The 15,760-nt window shown below is 42.0% G+C and overlaps 1 protein-coding gene across 4 annotated transcripts in view; it reads right to left on the reverse strand.

Annotated features, from left to right (window-relative positions):
• Positions 1 to 15,760, reverse strand: part of LOC122555734 (glypican-5-like) — a 545,068-nt gene that overhangs the window by 461,007 nt on the left and 68,301 nt on the right. For all 4 annotated transcript variants that reach the window (XM_043701795.1, XM_043701794.1, XM_043701796.1 and 1 more), the window contains exon 2: positions 7,086 to 7,247. In XM_043701795.1, the coding sequence (XP_043557730.1) occupies positions 7,086 to 7,247 (162 nt within the window). The remainder of the gene's footprint in view (positions 1 to 7,085; positions 7,248 to 15,760) is intronic.

Below are 15,760 nucleotides of genomic sequence, written 5' to 3' on the forward strand. Positions count from 1 at the left end.
AGCTGCCAGTCCTGCCCATCCCTGAGCCATGTTTCCATAATTGCTATGATATCCCAGTCCCATGTTCCTAACCATGCCCTGAGTTCATCTGCCTTCCCTGTTAGGCCCCTTGCATTGAAATAAATGCAGTTTAATTTGTTAGTCCTACCTTGTCCCTGCCTGCCTTGACTGTTTGACTCACGTCTGTTCTCAGCTGTACCCGTCGGAAATATCAGCTGGCTTTCTAAATTTATCGAAGTCTGAGCATGCCTCACATGCATTAAAGAAATCTTTCTTACCAATTTTGACTCTAAGTATTAACAGGTTGTCAAACCTTCCATGTTGCCTGATTCTTCAGCAATTAATGCAATTCAGTCAAGATAAAGTGTGTCCATGCTATACTGTGCACAAGTGAATAATTCTTTGAAGATTGCATCACAGGTAGACAGGGTGGTTAAAAAGGTGTTCAGCACGCTTGCCTTCATTGCTCAGACCTTTGGCTATAACAATTGGGAAGTTATGCCGAAGTTGTACAGGACATTATTGAGGCCTTTTCTAGAATACTGTGTCTCGTTGTAGTTGCCCAGTTATAGGAAGGATGTTATTGAACTAGAGGAGGTTCAGTAGAGATTTACCAAGACGTTGCCGGGATTGGAAGGATTGAGTTACAAAGAAAAGCCAGATAGGTTGGGGCTTTTTTCTCATTGGAGCGTAGGAGGTTGAGAGTGGGTAAAGTGTGGAGCTGGAGAAAGCACAGCAAGTCAAGCAGCATCAGAGGAGCAAGGGAGTCAACATTTCAGTTCAGAACCTTTCATCAGGGGAAGGGGGCTGAGAAATAAATAAAGGGAGGTGGATGTGGCTGGGGGAAAGGTTGGTAGGATGGCGATTGGTAGATACAGGTAGGTGGTGATTGTGATTGATCAGTGGGAAAGGTGGAATGGATAGGTGGGAAGGAAAATACACAGGTTAGGTCAGATCAAGGGGGCAGGGTGGAGGTGGGGGGCTAAACCTGGCATGACGTGGGGAGATTTGGAAGCTGGTGAATTCTATGTTAAGGCCCTATGGTTGGAGGTTGAAAAGTGACCTGATAGAGATTCAAAAATCATGAGAGGTATAGATAGGGTTTATGGTAGGTGTCTTTCCCCTGGACCAGGGAATTTCAAAACTGGGGGGCATATTTTAAGGTGAGAGGAGAGAGAGACTTAAATTAGACATGAGGGGGAAATATTTTACAGAGAGGGTGGTTCAGGTGCAGAATGAACTTCTTAAGGAAGTGGTGGAGGTGAGCACAGTTACAACATTAAACAGACACTCAGATAAGTACATGAATAGGAAAGGTTTGGAGGGATATGGGCCAAGAGTAGGCGGGTGAGACCAGTTTAGTTTGGGATAATGATCAGCATGGACTGGTTCGACTGAAGGGTCTGTTTCTATGCTGTATGACTCTTTGACTCTCTCTGACTCTAAGTGGAGCAGGTGAAGAGAGGATGTGACGTGATGCTGAAGAGCTGTCTACCAAGAAGGAAGATGAGGACACACAATGTGTGGGAGCACCACTTTCAGCACAACAGAGCACTGTACCATTAGGGGCAACCAGACTGATATGACTAAAAATGCAATATAAAACAAAAACCATTCTTCCAGCACCTTTCAGTTCATACCAGATTCAAAATATTAACCCTGTTTCTCTCTCCACAGATGCTGCCAGACCTGTTGAGTATCTCCAGCATTCTCTGTGTTTGTTTCAAATTTCCAGCATCCGCAGTATTATGCTTTTATCTGAATGGAGGCTGTTGAAGAAAAGCAGCAGACCTGAGGATTGGGGACAGCTTAGATATCAGCAAAGGAAGACAATGGGATCACCGAAGAGGGGGGAAATAGAGTACAAGAAATACAGGAACATACAAAATAATCGCAAAAGCTTTGGCAGGTATGCAAGGAAAAAATGATTAGTGAAACAAATGCAGGCCCCTTACATTCAGAAGTTATGATGGGGGACAAAAAGTGGCAGACTAATTAAATACATACTTGGTTCTGTCTTCACAAAGGACAACACGAATAATGTCACAAAAATATTGGGTAACACAGTGTTGATAAATCCCCATGACTTGATAATCTCCATCCTCGAGTGCTTAAGGAAGTGACCCTAAAAATAATGGATGCATTGGTGGTCAGCTTCCAAGATTCTATTGATGCTAGGACAGTTCCTATGAATTGGAGAGTTGCGAAAACAAGCCCACTATTTAAAAAAAGGAGAGAGAGAGAAAATGGAATTATAGACTGTTTAGTCTGACGCCAGGAGTAGGGAAAATGCTAGAGTTCACTATTAAAGCGAGTTTCCACTATAAAAGATTTCATAGCAGAGCACTTGTGAGCAGGGTTCAGACACAGTCCTTCCTGATGAAGGGCTTTTGCCCGAAACGTCGATTTTACTGCTCTTCGGATGCTGCCTGAACTGCTGTGCTTTTCCAGCACCACTCTAGTCTAGACTTCAGAGAGAGTCGGCAGAGATTTACCAAAGGGACAATTCCACTGGAGTTTTATTGAGGATGTAGCGAGTGGAGTTGATAAGGGACAGCCAGTGGATGTTGCTTACTTGGATTTTCAGAATGATTTTGATAAGGTCCCTCATAAGAGATTAGTATGTAAAAGTAAAGTGCATGGGATTTGGGGAAGTGTACTTATATGGATACAGAACAGGAACAAAGGCAGGAACAAAGTGTAGGAATGAACGTTTTTTCTTCCAAGTAGCAGGGAGTGACTAATGAGGTGCCACAGGGATCAGTGCTAGGACCCAGTTATTCACAATACATATGAATGATTTAGACGAGGGACTCCATGTAATATCACCAAGGTTGTAAATGACCCAAGCTGAGCGGGAGGATGAGCTGTGAGGAGGATGCAGAAAAGCTTCAGTATGATTTGGACGTGTTGAGCTGGTGAACAAATGCATGGTAGGTGAAGTGCAGTGTGGATAAATGCAAGGTTATCCACACTGAATGGCAATAAGTTAAAAAAGGAGGTGCAATGAGACCAAAGAGGCCTCGAACACCAGTCGCTGCAAGTAAGTTTGCAGATGCTACAGGTGGTGAAGAAGGCAGCTGATACGTTGGCTTTCATAGTGAGTGGATTTGAGTACAGGAGCAGGGATGTCTTGCTGCAATTATACAGGACCTTGGTGAGACCACATCTGAAATATTATGCAGTTTTCACCTCCTTATCAGAAGAAGGATGTTCTGACTATTGAAGCAGTGCAACAAAGTTCACTAAGACTGACTCCTGGGATGGCAGCACTGACATCTGTAGAGAGACTGGATTGGTCAGGACTATATTCACTGGAGTTCAGAAGCAGTGTGGTGGAGGGGGGAGAAATCTCATAGAAACCTATAAAATTCTGCATTACTGGACAGGCAGTAAATGCAGGAAGGATGTTCCTGGTGGCCCAGGAATCCAGAACCAATTTAACAGTGCGGGGTACGCCATTTTGAGATAAGGACGAATTTCTTCACGCAGAGAATGGTGAGTCTGTGGAATTCTCTGCCACAGAAAGCAATTGAGGCAAAAACACTGAATGCTTTCAAGGAGATAGACACAGTTCTTAGGGCTAAAAGAATCAAAGAGTATGGGGTGAAAGCAGGAACAGGTTACTGAGTTGGACGATCAGCCATGATCATACTGGATGGCAAAACAGGCTTAAAGGGCCAAATGGCCTATTCCTGCTCATAATTTCTATGATTCTATGACTGCCAGTTCCAGTGGATCTGAGCTGGGTGCAATGATCACTCATTGACTGTAAATTCACCGCTGCTCGAAAGAACAGGCTTGCATTAAGGAGCAACTGCAGCTGTTAGCTTCTTTCCTCATGTCTGCAGTGGCAAGTAGTTCTGCTTATTGTGAGAGGGCAGAGAGGACTAGTGGGTCACCATTGAGGTGCAGAGTAAAGGTAATAAGGTGGGTTTCGGAGAGTAGTATGAGAAACCTCACTGGGGCTCACAGAAAGAGACTTTCCATGAATCTACCATTTAGCCGAACTCCTAGTGAACTGTAAATGATGAATTGGCCCATTGTTTAAAACAATCCCTCTCACAAAATTTTCTCTCTTAAAAACTCACACTATGGTCCAAAAATTACATGTTGTGATTAGAGGAAGTTCCGATTAAGCTGCAAGTGCTGTAATCAAACCCCATCTTCAGTACTGGACACAGCCGTGAAAATGATTAATCATTCACTGAAGGCAGGAGCTACAGGGTGACATGGTGATAACAGTGGGATTTGTTTTTTTCAAAGTTCTCACAAACTGTCACTACAAGCCTGGGCCTCATGGGCTGGATAGCTTCCACCTGTCGTGGAAATGTCTTTGATTCTTCAAACCTTTAGTGTGATGAGCAATTTTCCTTGACTGACTTTAAACTGGAAAGGTCACTCCAGTGTGATCATTAATGTCTCAGCATGAAGTATAAGAAATGGAAAGAAAACTTGAAAATTCCCTCAAAATAACAGTGATTCCGATGATATCATCATTACCTAGGTGAAAATGCCATAGCAACTTCAGGAGAAATTTGATGCCCAATTAAATGTGGAAATCATGAATTTGTGGTCCAAGATGCAGCACTCTGCTGTTACCTTCATGAAAACGGCATCACACTATTTGAATCCCCATGGAAAACCATTGAGTGGCAATGAAGTTTCTATTTTTGCGCATTAAATATAAATGTACTCACTGCAGAAAGTGTCATTCCATTAGTAATCATCCTTTCTATAATATGATGACTGTTAATTACTAACAGTTAACCACTTTGGTATTGAAAATGAACCACACAAGTATAGTGCCATAGCCATTTGTGATTCAATCACTAAATGGAAAGTTGTTTTTAAATGTCCCTTTTTACTTTCTCTGTTAATCCAATCTTTCTTTTCCTATTTATTTTTCCATGCCACATTTGTCGTCAATTTCAGTCACTTTAATCTACACTGCTTTCTCTGTGCTCTGTTAAATTCAGAATAATTCAGCGTGATTGGTTAAAAGGGCAGAACTTGCTTGCCCTGGGCGCTCAGGTTCCCCTGCAGTTTGCATGACGGACTTTCAGCAACTTGTGGGGCAAACCCGCAACAACAGTAAGCAGGGAGGTGAGTTCTAACTAACAGCACCGATTGTTAATTGGCAAAGCACAGAAAATCTTGGGCCATTGTGTGGCGATACCTTCCACAAGGCTTAGTGGAATATGGGGGAAATGTCAACTCCAAAGGGACTGCCTCCAGTGAGCTTGAGCAGGAAGACTTTCAGTCTAAATAAGTACAAATGCAACAGCTTTGACAGATCTGCCAAATCTCACTCAACCATCCATGGGTTTGTTTGGCTACAAAACAAAATATACACAGTTCTGAATTTTAATGGGTTTCCTGTCTGTTTCACTGATCACTGTTCTCTGGCTTATCAAGTATAACACTGAGGCAGTTGGATTCTGCCCTTGCAAGTGGTTATTGCACAGCAACAATCTTATTCGAGAACTACATGTTATAGCGAGAGAACATATAGGCTTTACCACAGAATAGCATAGAATCCCTAAAGTGTAGAAACAGGCCAATCGGCCCATCAATTCCATACAAACCCTCTGAAGAGCATCCCGCCCAGACCCATCCCCTTACCCAATAACCTTACACTTCCCATGACCAATGCACCCACCTATACATCCCTGGACACCAAGGGCAATTCAGCTTGGCCAATTCACCTAGCTTTGTTCCTCGGAAAGGTGCTTTAATAAGATTGCACAGGGCTCACTCCCAGAACCAAGTAACAAGGGGTTAGAATGTCATGGAATCCAAACTAGCATGAACCAACCATTCACACAGGGTTAGGGAGTCATGGGATCCATAATAACATCTGTAAACCAATGCAATAGGGATATGGAGCAATGAGGTTAAAGATCACTCTGACAGAATTGAGGTACTTGTCATATAGGGAACCAAAACCCATTGAGTGGCATGGAAGCTCAGTGGTTAGTACTGCTGCCTCATAACGCCAAGGATCAAGGTTCGATTCCAGTCTTGGGTGACTGTCTGTGTGGAGTTTACACATTCTCCCTGCGTCTGTACTAGTTTCCTCGAAGTGCTCAGCTTTCCTCACATAGCCCAAAGTTACACAAGTTAGGTAGATTGGTCATGTTAAATTGTCCACAGTGTCCAAGCTAGGTGGATAAACTATGGGAATGCAGGGTTACAGGTATCGGATAGGGGGGTGGGGCTAGGTGGGATGCTCTTCAGAGGTTCGGTGTTGGCTCATTGGGCCGAATGGCCTGCTTCCATGCTGTAGGGATTCTATGAAGAAGAAGCATGAACCACAATGTAGAATCTGCTGCATCCGCTTGTTTCGTGGCATTTTCTATTCTGAGAGTACAGCACTCAACAAATAAAAAGGGGCAAATACATTCAGAGTGCAAAATGATAAATGGATGAAAATTCCAGAGAGGGAAGAGAGACATTAAATGCTATACTTTTCCTATTTAACTCAGGCCAGGTGGAAACACCAATAAAGCGTGTGATTGGTACATACTAATCTGAATCTAATCAGAGCAGAACTCCAGTATAGCCAGTATCTTCATTTTCAAATATTACAGGGATTTTTGAACTGTTTTTTGAGAGGAAAAACTACCATCCTTCTCGATCCAGTATTAATACCCCTAAATATCGTTTAGTTCTTCAATCTTTTTCTTTCACTGTGGCTCCATATTGACCAATGCTTTGAGTCACCTTTATAAGCACAACGCCAAAAGGACAAGCAATATCTGCGATCATGAGGTAGCCATAGGGCAGGAAGGGTCTGAGTGATCAGTAGAAGCAGATGGACAATTAGCTATTTGGGGCAAAGGAGCAATCTCAACACATCCAGAGGAAAAGCAGTCAGAATTTAGATCGCACTCTCATTTTAAAAATCCCTTTGAAGTTTTGAATAGATGAACTTCCACTACAACTTGGATAGGGACAGGTCCAGGCTAGGAACCACAAACGTAGTTTTACAAGCACTGCAAGAGGGAATCACATTCACTTCAACAGCAAGCTAACTTGCGACCGGATCTCCACCCAGGGTTTATTTGCCAGAACATTCCTACCTTGGAAAGCCTCCCCATTCTTCTCAATCCTGTATTTCAGCTCGTAGCTCAGGAAATGGATGCTCTGCAGGACCTCTCTCCGAACAACTGCTTGATACTTCTCTTCCATCCTCTTTGTGCAACAAGTCGGCCCGTCGTGTGTGCAGATCTGTAGATCCTCAACTTTTAACAAGAAGAGAAGCCATGTCAGTCCAGTCAGTTCTTCTATAACGCGATGGTCGCATTCTTGTGCAACCCCGTGTTATGGATAATTCGCGCTTTAGAAACACCACTTAAAGTGTTGGCAACGTCATCACGTTACAGCCAACATCCGTTTTAAAAGTTCGTGCTTTAGAAACAGCGCCCCCAATTTGTTGATCGCATTACAGCAAACTCACATTGACGAAACGCGAGTTATAGCAGAACAACCTGTACAAGAGATTGGCTCAGGCAGAGTAGTGAAAGTGAAAGGAACTCCATTAATTAAGCCCTAGCTACCTGTGGCTAATTGGGATTTCTGAAAATGGATCATTGAATTTCTTAATTAGCAACTTAATAAGAGGAGTAATAATTGACACTGTGCCTTGGCCGGTCATTTCAACATTTATATTTGCACAGCGTACATCTGTGAACTTTTACCACTGCTTAAATTGATAAGATAGTGGGACAGAAAGCAGTGAATGTTTTTTATTCTCTGATTGAAGTGAGAAGGTAGTTTCAACAAATAGGGAAACGTAAACAAAAAAGGACTTGCATTTATATAACATTTTTCATGACCGCTGAACATTTCAATGCTCCTTCTGGCCTAGGAAGTACTCAGAAAGTGTAGTTGTAACGTTGGGAATGCTATAGACTTTGCAAACATAAATATCAAAAATATTTACCAGTGTTCAGAGGGAATATATGACGTTTTTACTGATAATTTCACACAAGATAAAATGGGATTGATATCAGCATCTCAGTCACAGTTACTGGAAAACACAGTCTCCACATAGCAATGATGTGGAGGTGCTGGTGTTGGACTGGGGTGGACAATGTCAAAAATCACACAACACCAGGTTATAGTCCAACAGGTTTTTTCGGAAGTAAGAGCTTTCAGAGCGCTGCTCCTGCATCAGGTAGCTGTGGAGCAGAAACATAAGACAGAATTTATAGCAAAAGATTACAGTGTCATGCAACTGAAATTATATATTGAACAACTTGTTCAATAGATTAACAACAGATTGTTGTTAAGTATTTCATCTTTTAGAATGGGTTGCAGGTTTCAGTTCATTAATATGTAAATCCTAGAACTTCTTTTAAGTCACATTCCAGAGATAACTTAAGGTTTTATAAAAAAAAGTGACATCTCAGCTCAGATAATGCATTAAAGGTGTGAGGTTAGAGTCTGACTCAAGATTGGGATACAGACAGACTTTAACCTTACACCTTTAATGCACTGTCTGGGCTGAGATGTCACTTTTTTTAAATAAAAGCTTAAGTTATCTTCAGAATGTGACTTAAAAGAAGTTCTGGGATTTGCATACTAATGGACCAAAACCTGCAACTCATTCTAAAAGATGAAAGACTGAACAACAATCTAGATTTGTTCAATATATCATTTCAGTTGCATGATACTGTAATCTTTTGCTATAAATTCTAGTTTGTATGGGCCTGCTCCACAGCTACCTGATGAGGCAGCAGCATTCCGACAGCTAGTGTTTCCAAATAAATCTGTTGGACTATAACCTGGTCTTGTGTGATTTTTAACTTTGTCCACATAGCAATTGAGGGAACCCCATGTCTTCGTTTTGGCTGCTGGCATGGATTCTTACTGGGATAAGATTTCACAGATAACAATCACACTTCATTCAACATCTGACCTCCGATGTGGAAAACTAGCCAGGCACATGAATCTTCTTCCATGGAGGTCAGGTGGTGAATATGGCAGGCTAATCATTCATGAAGGGAGCTAAGAGACTCAGGATTCTGGATGTAGGTTTACTCGTTGAGCTGGAAGGTTAATTTTCAGATGTTTTGTCACCATACTAGGTAACAGCTTCAGTGAGCCTCCGGATGAAGCACTGCTGATGATTCCTGCTTTCTATTTATATGTTTGGGTTTCTTTGGGTTGGTGATGTAACTTCCTATGGTGAAGTCATTTCCTGTTCTTTTTCTCAGGAGGTGGTAAATCGGATCCAAGTCAATGTGTTTGTTGATAGCGTTTCAGTTGGAATGCTATGCTTCTAGGAATTCTCCTGCATGTCTCTGTTTGGCTTGTCCTAGGATGAATATGTTGTCCCAGTCGAAGTGGTGTCCTTCCTCATCCGTATGTAAGGATACTAGTGAGAGAGGATCATGTATTTTTGTGGCTAGTTAATGTTCATGTATCCTGCTGGCTAGTTTTCAGCCTGTTTGTCCAATGTAGTGTTTGCTACAGTCCTTGCACAGTATTTTGTAAATGATATTAGTTTTACTTGTTGTCTATATAGGTCTTTCAAGTTCATTAGCTGCTGTTTTAGTGTGTTAGTGGAGTTGTGGGCTATCATGATGCCAAGGGGTCTGAGTAGTCTGGCAGTCATTTCCGAGATGTCTTTGATGTAGGGGAGAGTGGCTAGCATTTCTGGATGTGTTTGGTCTACTTGTTTGGGTTTGTTGCTGAGAAATCTGTGGACTGTGTTCATTAGTACCCATTCTTTATGAATACACTGTATAGATGATTTTCCTCTGCTCTGCCTAGTTCCTCTGTGCTGCAGTGTATGGTGACTCGTTGAAATAATGTTCTGATGCAGCTTCGTTTGTGGATGTTGGGGTGATTGCTTCGGTAGTTCAATATTTGGTCCGTATGTGTTGTTTTCCTGAAGACGCAGGTTTGAAGTTCCCTATTGGCTGTTTGCTCTACTGTGACATCTAGGAATGGCAGTTTGTTGTTGTTTTCCTCCTCTTTAGTGAATTTATGCCAGTAAGGGTATTATTGATGGACTTGAAAGTTTCCTCTAATTTGTTTCATTTAGTGATGAACGGGAAATGACATCACTACAGGAAATGACATCACCACCCCAAAGAAACCCAAACATATAAATAGAAAGCAGGAATCATCAGCAGTGTTTCGTCTGGAGGCTCACTGAAGATGTTACCGAGTATGGTGACGAAACGTCTGAAAATGAACCTTCCAGTTCATCAAGCAAACTTACATCCAGAACCGCAACCTGAGCTACAAATCTTCTCAAAACTCATTAGGCTCACGGGTGTCCGTAGAGAAACCTTATAGATCTTTATACAATCATGAGATATGTAGATTTGATGAATGGCAGTGTCTTTTTCTTATGGTGGGAGATTTCAAGACTGGGGGCATGTCTTTGAGGTGAGAGGAGAAAGATTTTGCAAAGACATGGGAAGCAAAGCTATTACTCAGAGAGTGTTTTGTGTGTCGAATGAACTTCCAGAGAAAGTGGTGGATGCGGGTACAGTTACTATGTTTAAAAGACATTTGGATGAGTTCATTGACAGGATGCAGAGGTGGGCCGAGAGGTGGCAGATGGAGTGTGGATGTTTTGGAGAGGGTTCAGAGGAGGTTTACCAGGATGCTGCCAGGACTGGAGGGCTTATCTTATGAAGAGAGGTTGACTGAGCCCGGACTTTATTCATTGGAGAAAAGAAGGAGGAGAGGGGACCTAATTGAGGTATACAAGATAATGAGAGGCATATATAGAGTCGATAGCCAGAGACTATTTCTCAGGGCAGAAATGGCTAACACGAGGGGTTATAGTTTTAAGCTGGTTGGAGGAAAGTATAGAGGGGATGTCAGAGACGGGTTCTTTACACAGAGAGTTGTGAGAGCATGGAATGCGTTGCCAGCAGCAGTTGTGGAAGCAAGGTCATTGGGTTCATTTAAGAGACTGCTGGACATGCTTTTGGTAACAGAAATTTGAGGGTGCATACATGAGGATCAATGGTCGGCACAACAATGTGGGCTGAAGGGCCTGTTCTGTGCTGTACTGTTCTATGTTCAATCTATGTTCTATGAATAAGAAATGTTTGGAGGGATATGGGCCAAGTGCAGGCTAGTTTAGTTTGGGATTATGGTCGGCATGGACTGATTAGACTGGAGGGTCTATTTCCATGCTGTATGTCTCAGGAGTCACTGAACCCAAGTGCATAAATCATTTAAATATGAGTAGACGCAAGATCAAAAAGGCTAATGAAATGTTGGCCTTTATCTCAAAGAGACTGGAATACCAGAGAGAGAATGCAATGCTTCAGTTGTGCAGAACTATGCTGTTCCCCACTGGCGTATTGTCTTTGACTTTGAACATCACAATGGTCTTGGAAGGAGGAGCACAAAATTTATCAAACTTACACCACGCTGAAGAGGGTTAAATATGGTTTTTGGTCCCTGGACACAGATGACTGCAGCATGATACAACAGCTTTAAGGTGCTTAAATCCTAAAGATCCCGACAAGTTATATACAGAAAAACTGTGCCATCAGAAGGTAGAAATTCAGAACAAAGGTGTAATGCTAAAATTAGAATATCGATTATGAGGGAATTCGCAAAGCAAATGTAAATCTAAAACTTGTGACCACAAACATTGTGAATTCTATGTCAACTAGAAATTTTGAAGCTAAAGATTGGCAACTTTTTGTTAATTAGGATGAAAAGGAGTAAAGAAATCATAGAATTCCTATAGTGTGGAAAGAGGCCATTCAGCCCACCAAGTCTGCACTGACCCTGCAAAAGGCATTCCACCCTCTCCATCCAGTGCCTGAAATCACCATGGCTAATCCACCCACACCGCGCACCATGGAGCAATTTAGCACAGCCAATCCACCTAACCAAAGCATCTTTGGATTGAGGGAGGAAACCAGAGTGCCTGGAGGAAATCCATGCAAACACAGGGAAAATATGCAAACTCTATCCAGACAACAGACACAGGGAAAATGTACAACCTCCACCCAGACAGTCACCCAAGGCTAGAACTCAACCTGGGTTCCTGGCACTGTGAGATAGTAGTGTTAACCACTGAGCGACTGTATCACTCTCGGATCGGGTCAGGAATCACATCACACCAGGTTACAACAGATGTATTTGAAATCAAGCCTTCGGAGCACTGCTCCTTTACTTTACCTGATGAAGCAGCTGCCCGCTGAAAGTTTGTGATTTCAAATACATCTGTTGGACTTTAACCTGGTGTCGTGTGACTTTTGACTTTGTCCAGTCCAGTCCAACACCAGCACCTCCACATCATACCCGAGGGAAGTAAAAAGCTCATATTTACAGTCAATAGATGTGAAACTGTAATGACTGAATATACTCATGCAAATGTGTACTGATTTGATTGGATATTATGTACAAGTTTGAATATGATTGGAGAACATAGTCATTGAACGAACTTGGGATGTAAGGTAAAATGAACACTTTTGGATAAAGATAAGAGTGTGCAAATATGTAGCCTTTTAATTGGAAAACCGTTATCTTTAAAAGGGTCTTAACCCATTGTTAAGTGACAAACTGCAGAGTTGTGTGCTATCCTTGATAGATACACTTGCCATGCATGGCTGAATAAGCACCTGGACAAAGAAATCTAAGACATTTCATCTTTAAGGGATCAAAGGGTTAAAAAATGTTCTCTTGAAGTAGGGGTATTAAGGGACAGGAAATAAAGGATAGCTAATTGAATGCCGTTTTCCCACATTATTCTCCTCATTTAAGGAAATCCTTAAAACCTACCTCTTCAAAGACTTTAGCCTTTGCTAATAACACAAATGTACTGAACTGTGGGAAAATTAAGGGCTCTTTATTGAAGAGTGACAGGATCCAGGTATAAGCTGCAACTACATCATATGTCTTCAATTCTTGTGATTATATAAATACCAAACTATTCACATATTCAACAGTATCTTTACCAGTATGTAAAACTACATGTTTAAGAAACATTTAAATTAACATTTAGTCATTAGTCTGAATATCTCTATGCAGTTTGGTCAAATGTTTGATCATCGTACTTGTGTTTTCCTATGTGATTGGTGTCAATATAAATGTGCTATGTTGTTGTTATTAGTACCTTTCATAATAACAACCATTCTTCCCTGCTCAGGATCTACAACTTGATAGATTCTAAAGGCCTTCAACAGAATAGCCATTGCTCACAGAAGGTAGAAGATTGTTGAAGGAAGCCATTTGGAAGAGAGAATGAGAATATATTCAATTAAAGAGGAAACATCTGAAAAAATATTGGGTTTTTTTTATTTCTAAAATATATTTATTTATAAAGATATCAGTCACTCAGGCAGTTCAGTTCTGTACAGTGGCACATGAAGAAACAAACAAACATTTGACTCTGAAGGAGAAAATGAGGACTGCAGATGCTGGAGATCAGAGTTGAGAATGTGGTGCTGGAGATCCTGCTCCTCGGATGCTGCCTGACCGGCTGTGCTTTTCCACCACCACACTCTCGACAAACTTTTGACTCTATCTGGCAAACTAACCCAAGGCACCTCTTGCTTGCGCAAGTCTATATTTACAGATTTGAGGCACCAGGAGGGTCCGATAACTGAACGGAGCCCCCAAATAACGTCAGCAAATTATTGGTAGCTCAGTGAATTATACAGAATTTGACAGGGGATGCTAGGCACAAACAGTACGCTGAACTAGTAACTTTGAGCAAAAGCTTCCTATTATGGTGCGTTTTCCAGGACTTACTTCCAACATGTTTCAGACCAAAAACAATGGGGTTAGAAGTGGAGAAGGATGTGCCTTAAAAGCAGATGAAAATGTTTTCAGATCGTCTTGCAAAAGGGCAGCATCTGGATGCAAAATATAAAAGTTGGATCTTTGAGAGAAGGGGAGTACACCATAGTGCTGCGGCAGCCATTGTAGTGCTTCACTGGCCACAACCGGAGAGCAATGAGTGGAATTGGCTGAGTGTGGTCCCACCCCAGCTATGGAGGTGTAGGAGGAATGGTCTGGTCAACCATGTTAATGGCTGCAGACAGGTTGAGAAAGAATTGGCACGGTCAAGATTCTGAGTTTGATAGAGAGTTGCTCAGTGCTGAAGCAACGGCAGAAAACCGATTGAAGTTTTGGGAACAGGGTGGGCAAATTTACGTGGTGCGAGCAGATAGATTGAAGAGTAAAACAGTATTGGAGATAGCCTGATAATTAGCAAGAATGAAAGGGTCTAAGACCAGGGCTTGGGTGAGCAAGCGTTGACAAAAAGTTTTGAAGGAGAGAGGGATGGCATTTGAGAAGGGAGAACGATAATGCTATCAACTGAGGGGTGACAGCAGAAAGCAAACTTGAGGGGTGTTGGTCAATAGGTGTACAAGGTGGGTCTGAAGAGACTAAATCAATTTGCAAGCGCAGGGCTAGGGAGGAGAATTGTCAGGCGATGTTTGACTTGGAAAGGGAGGGAAACAGCCAAAGCAGCTAAGTGAATGGTCTCACTGTAAATACTAAGAAAGTCTGTGAGATTCTCACATTGTTGTTAAGTTTGAAGGAGGAAAGACAGACGGAAAGGAATTCACTGACACAATGCTGTAACAAGCTTCCCTTGTACATTGTTGGCCTCTCCTGCAGCACAGCACTGCACATAGATCTCCCACATCACTTTTGGAAAGCCAGTGAACTGTACATTCTGTGATGGCAATCAGCACAACTTCGTTGGAAGGACTTTGCAAAAATGACTCGCTAAAGAGAGTTGGCATTTTCTCAAGTTGGCAAAACAAGTTACAAAAGCAGTAGACTTAAGTAATCAGTTACACTGTGATCTCCACAAAACTCCATCAAAGTGCCAAAGCAAATCTGGGTGGATTTGACATTTGCCCCAGGTAACTGAAGACTCTCAATTAAGGTCGCCACGCCTTTTCAGAAGGACGCCAAATACTCTCAGGCTGAGGAGCTGTTATATTTTGGCTGCTTTCCAAGAAACATGACCATAGTTTATATAAACCTTCCCCAGGTTCACAATTGCAACTTACAGGTTGCCAAATTGGAGCCAAAACAAATCCACAAGTCCAGTTCTCACTCTACCATCCACCTTTTTGCAGTTTGTTCTCTGTTATTTCCCAAGCTCTATGTCCAATTATTATTTTGTCTTGATGCCATGTCATAAACAGACTTGCTCAAATGCCATCTCCCCCACCCTCTCAAACCCCATTCCTGACTCTCACTAATAAACTATTCTTCCAGTTGGTTATGGCCATTCTGGTTTTGGTCAGAAGCCAAAGAATTGAGAGATCTCCAATTGTCAACTGGCTACTGGGACACCAGCAGCATGAACATCAATCCATTGATTGTTCCTCCAATGTGACAGTACAGAACGAGACAATAAGCTTCTCGTATTGAGAAATTAATGGTGCTAAAACTTGTGACACTGTGTCAAGGACTTCAGAATGCTGCGTTCCAGAAACCACTATTCCATTATTGCTTGTGGAATTATGTTTTGTGCTTATTATGGTCAGCATAGACTGGATGGGCCAAAGGGTCCTTTTCCATGCTGTTTGACTCTGTGAAGGAATTGAACCAACATCAAAAACACTGCCAGCATTTCACTGGAATCATTTGGATTCCGAAGCCTATTAGACTCATTGACTTAATTTGAATGTGAGGGAGCTATTTCAAATTTATACAAGACATTGGTTGGGCCACAGTTGGAAAGTTGCATTGGTTGTATGAGCCAGGGCTCAATCAGTAATGCTCCTCCCCACAGGTAACT

Source organism: Chiloscyllium plagiosum, chromosome 13 (genome assembly GCF_004010195.1).
Source record: "Chiloscyllium plagiosum isolate BGI_BamShark_2017 chromosome 13, ASM401019v2, whole genome shotgun sequence".
Classification (NCBI taxonomy): domain Eukaryota; kingdom Metazoa; phylum Chordata; class Chondrichthyes; order Orectolobiformes; family Hemiscylliidae; genus Chiloscyllium; species Chiloscyllium plagiosum.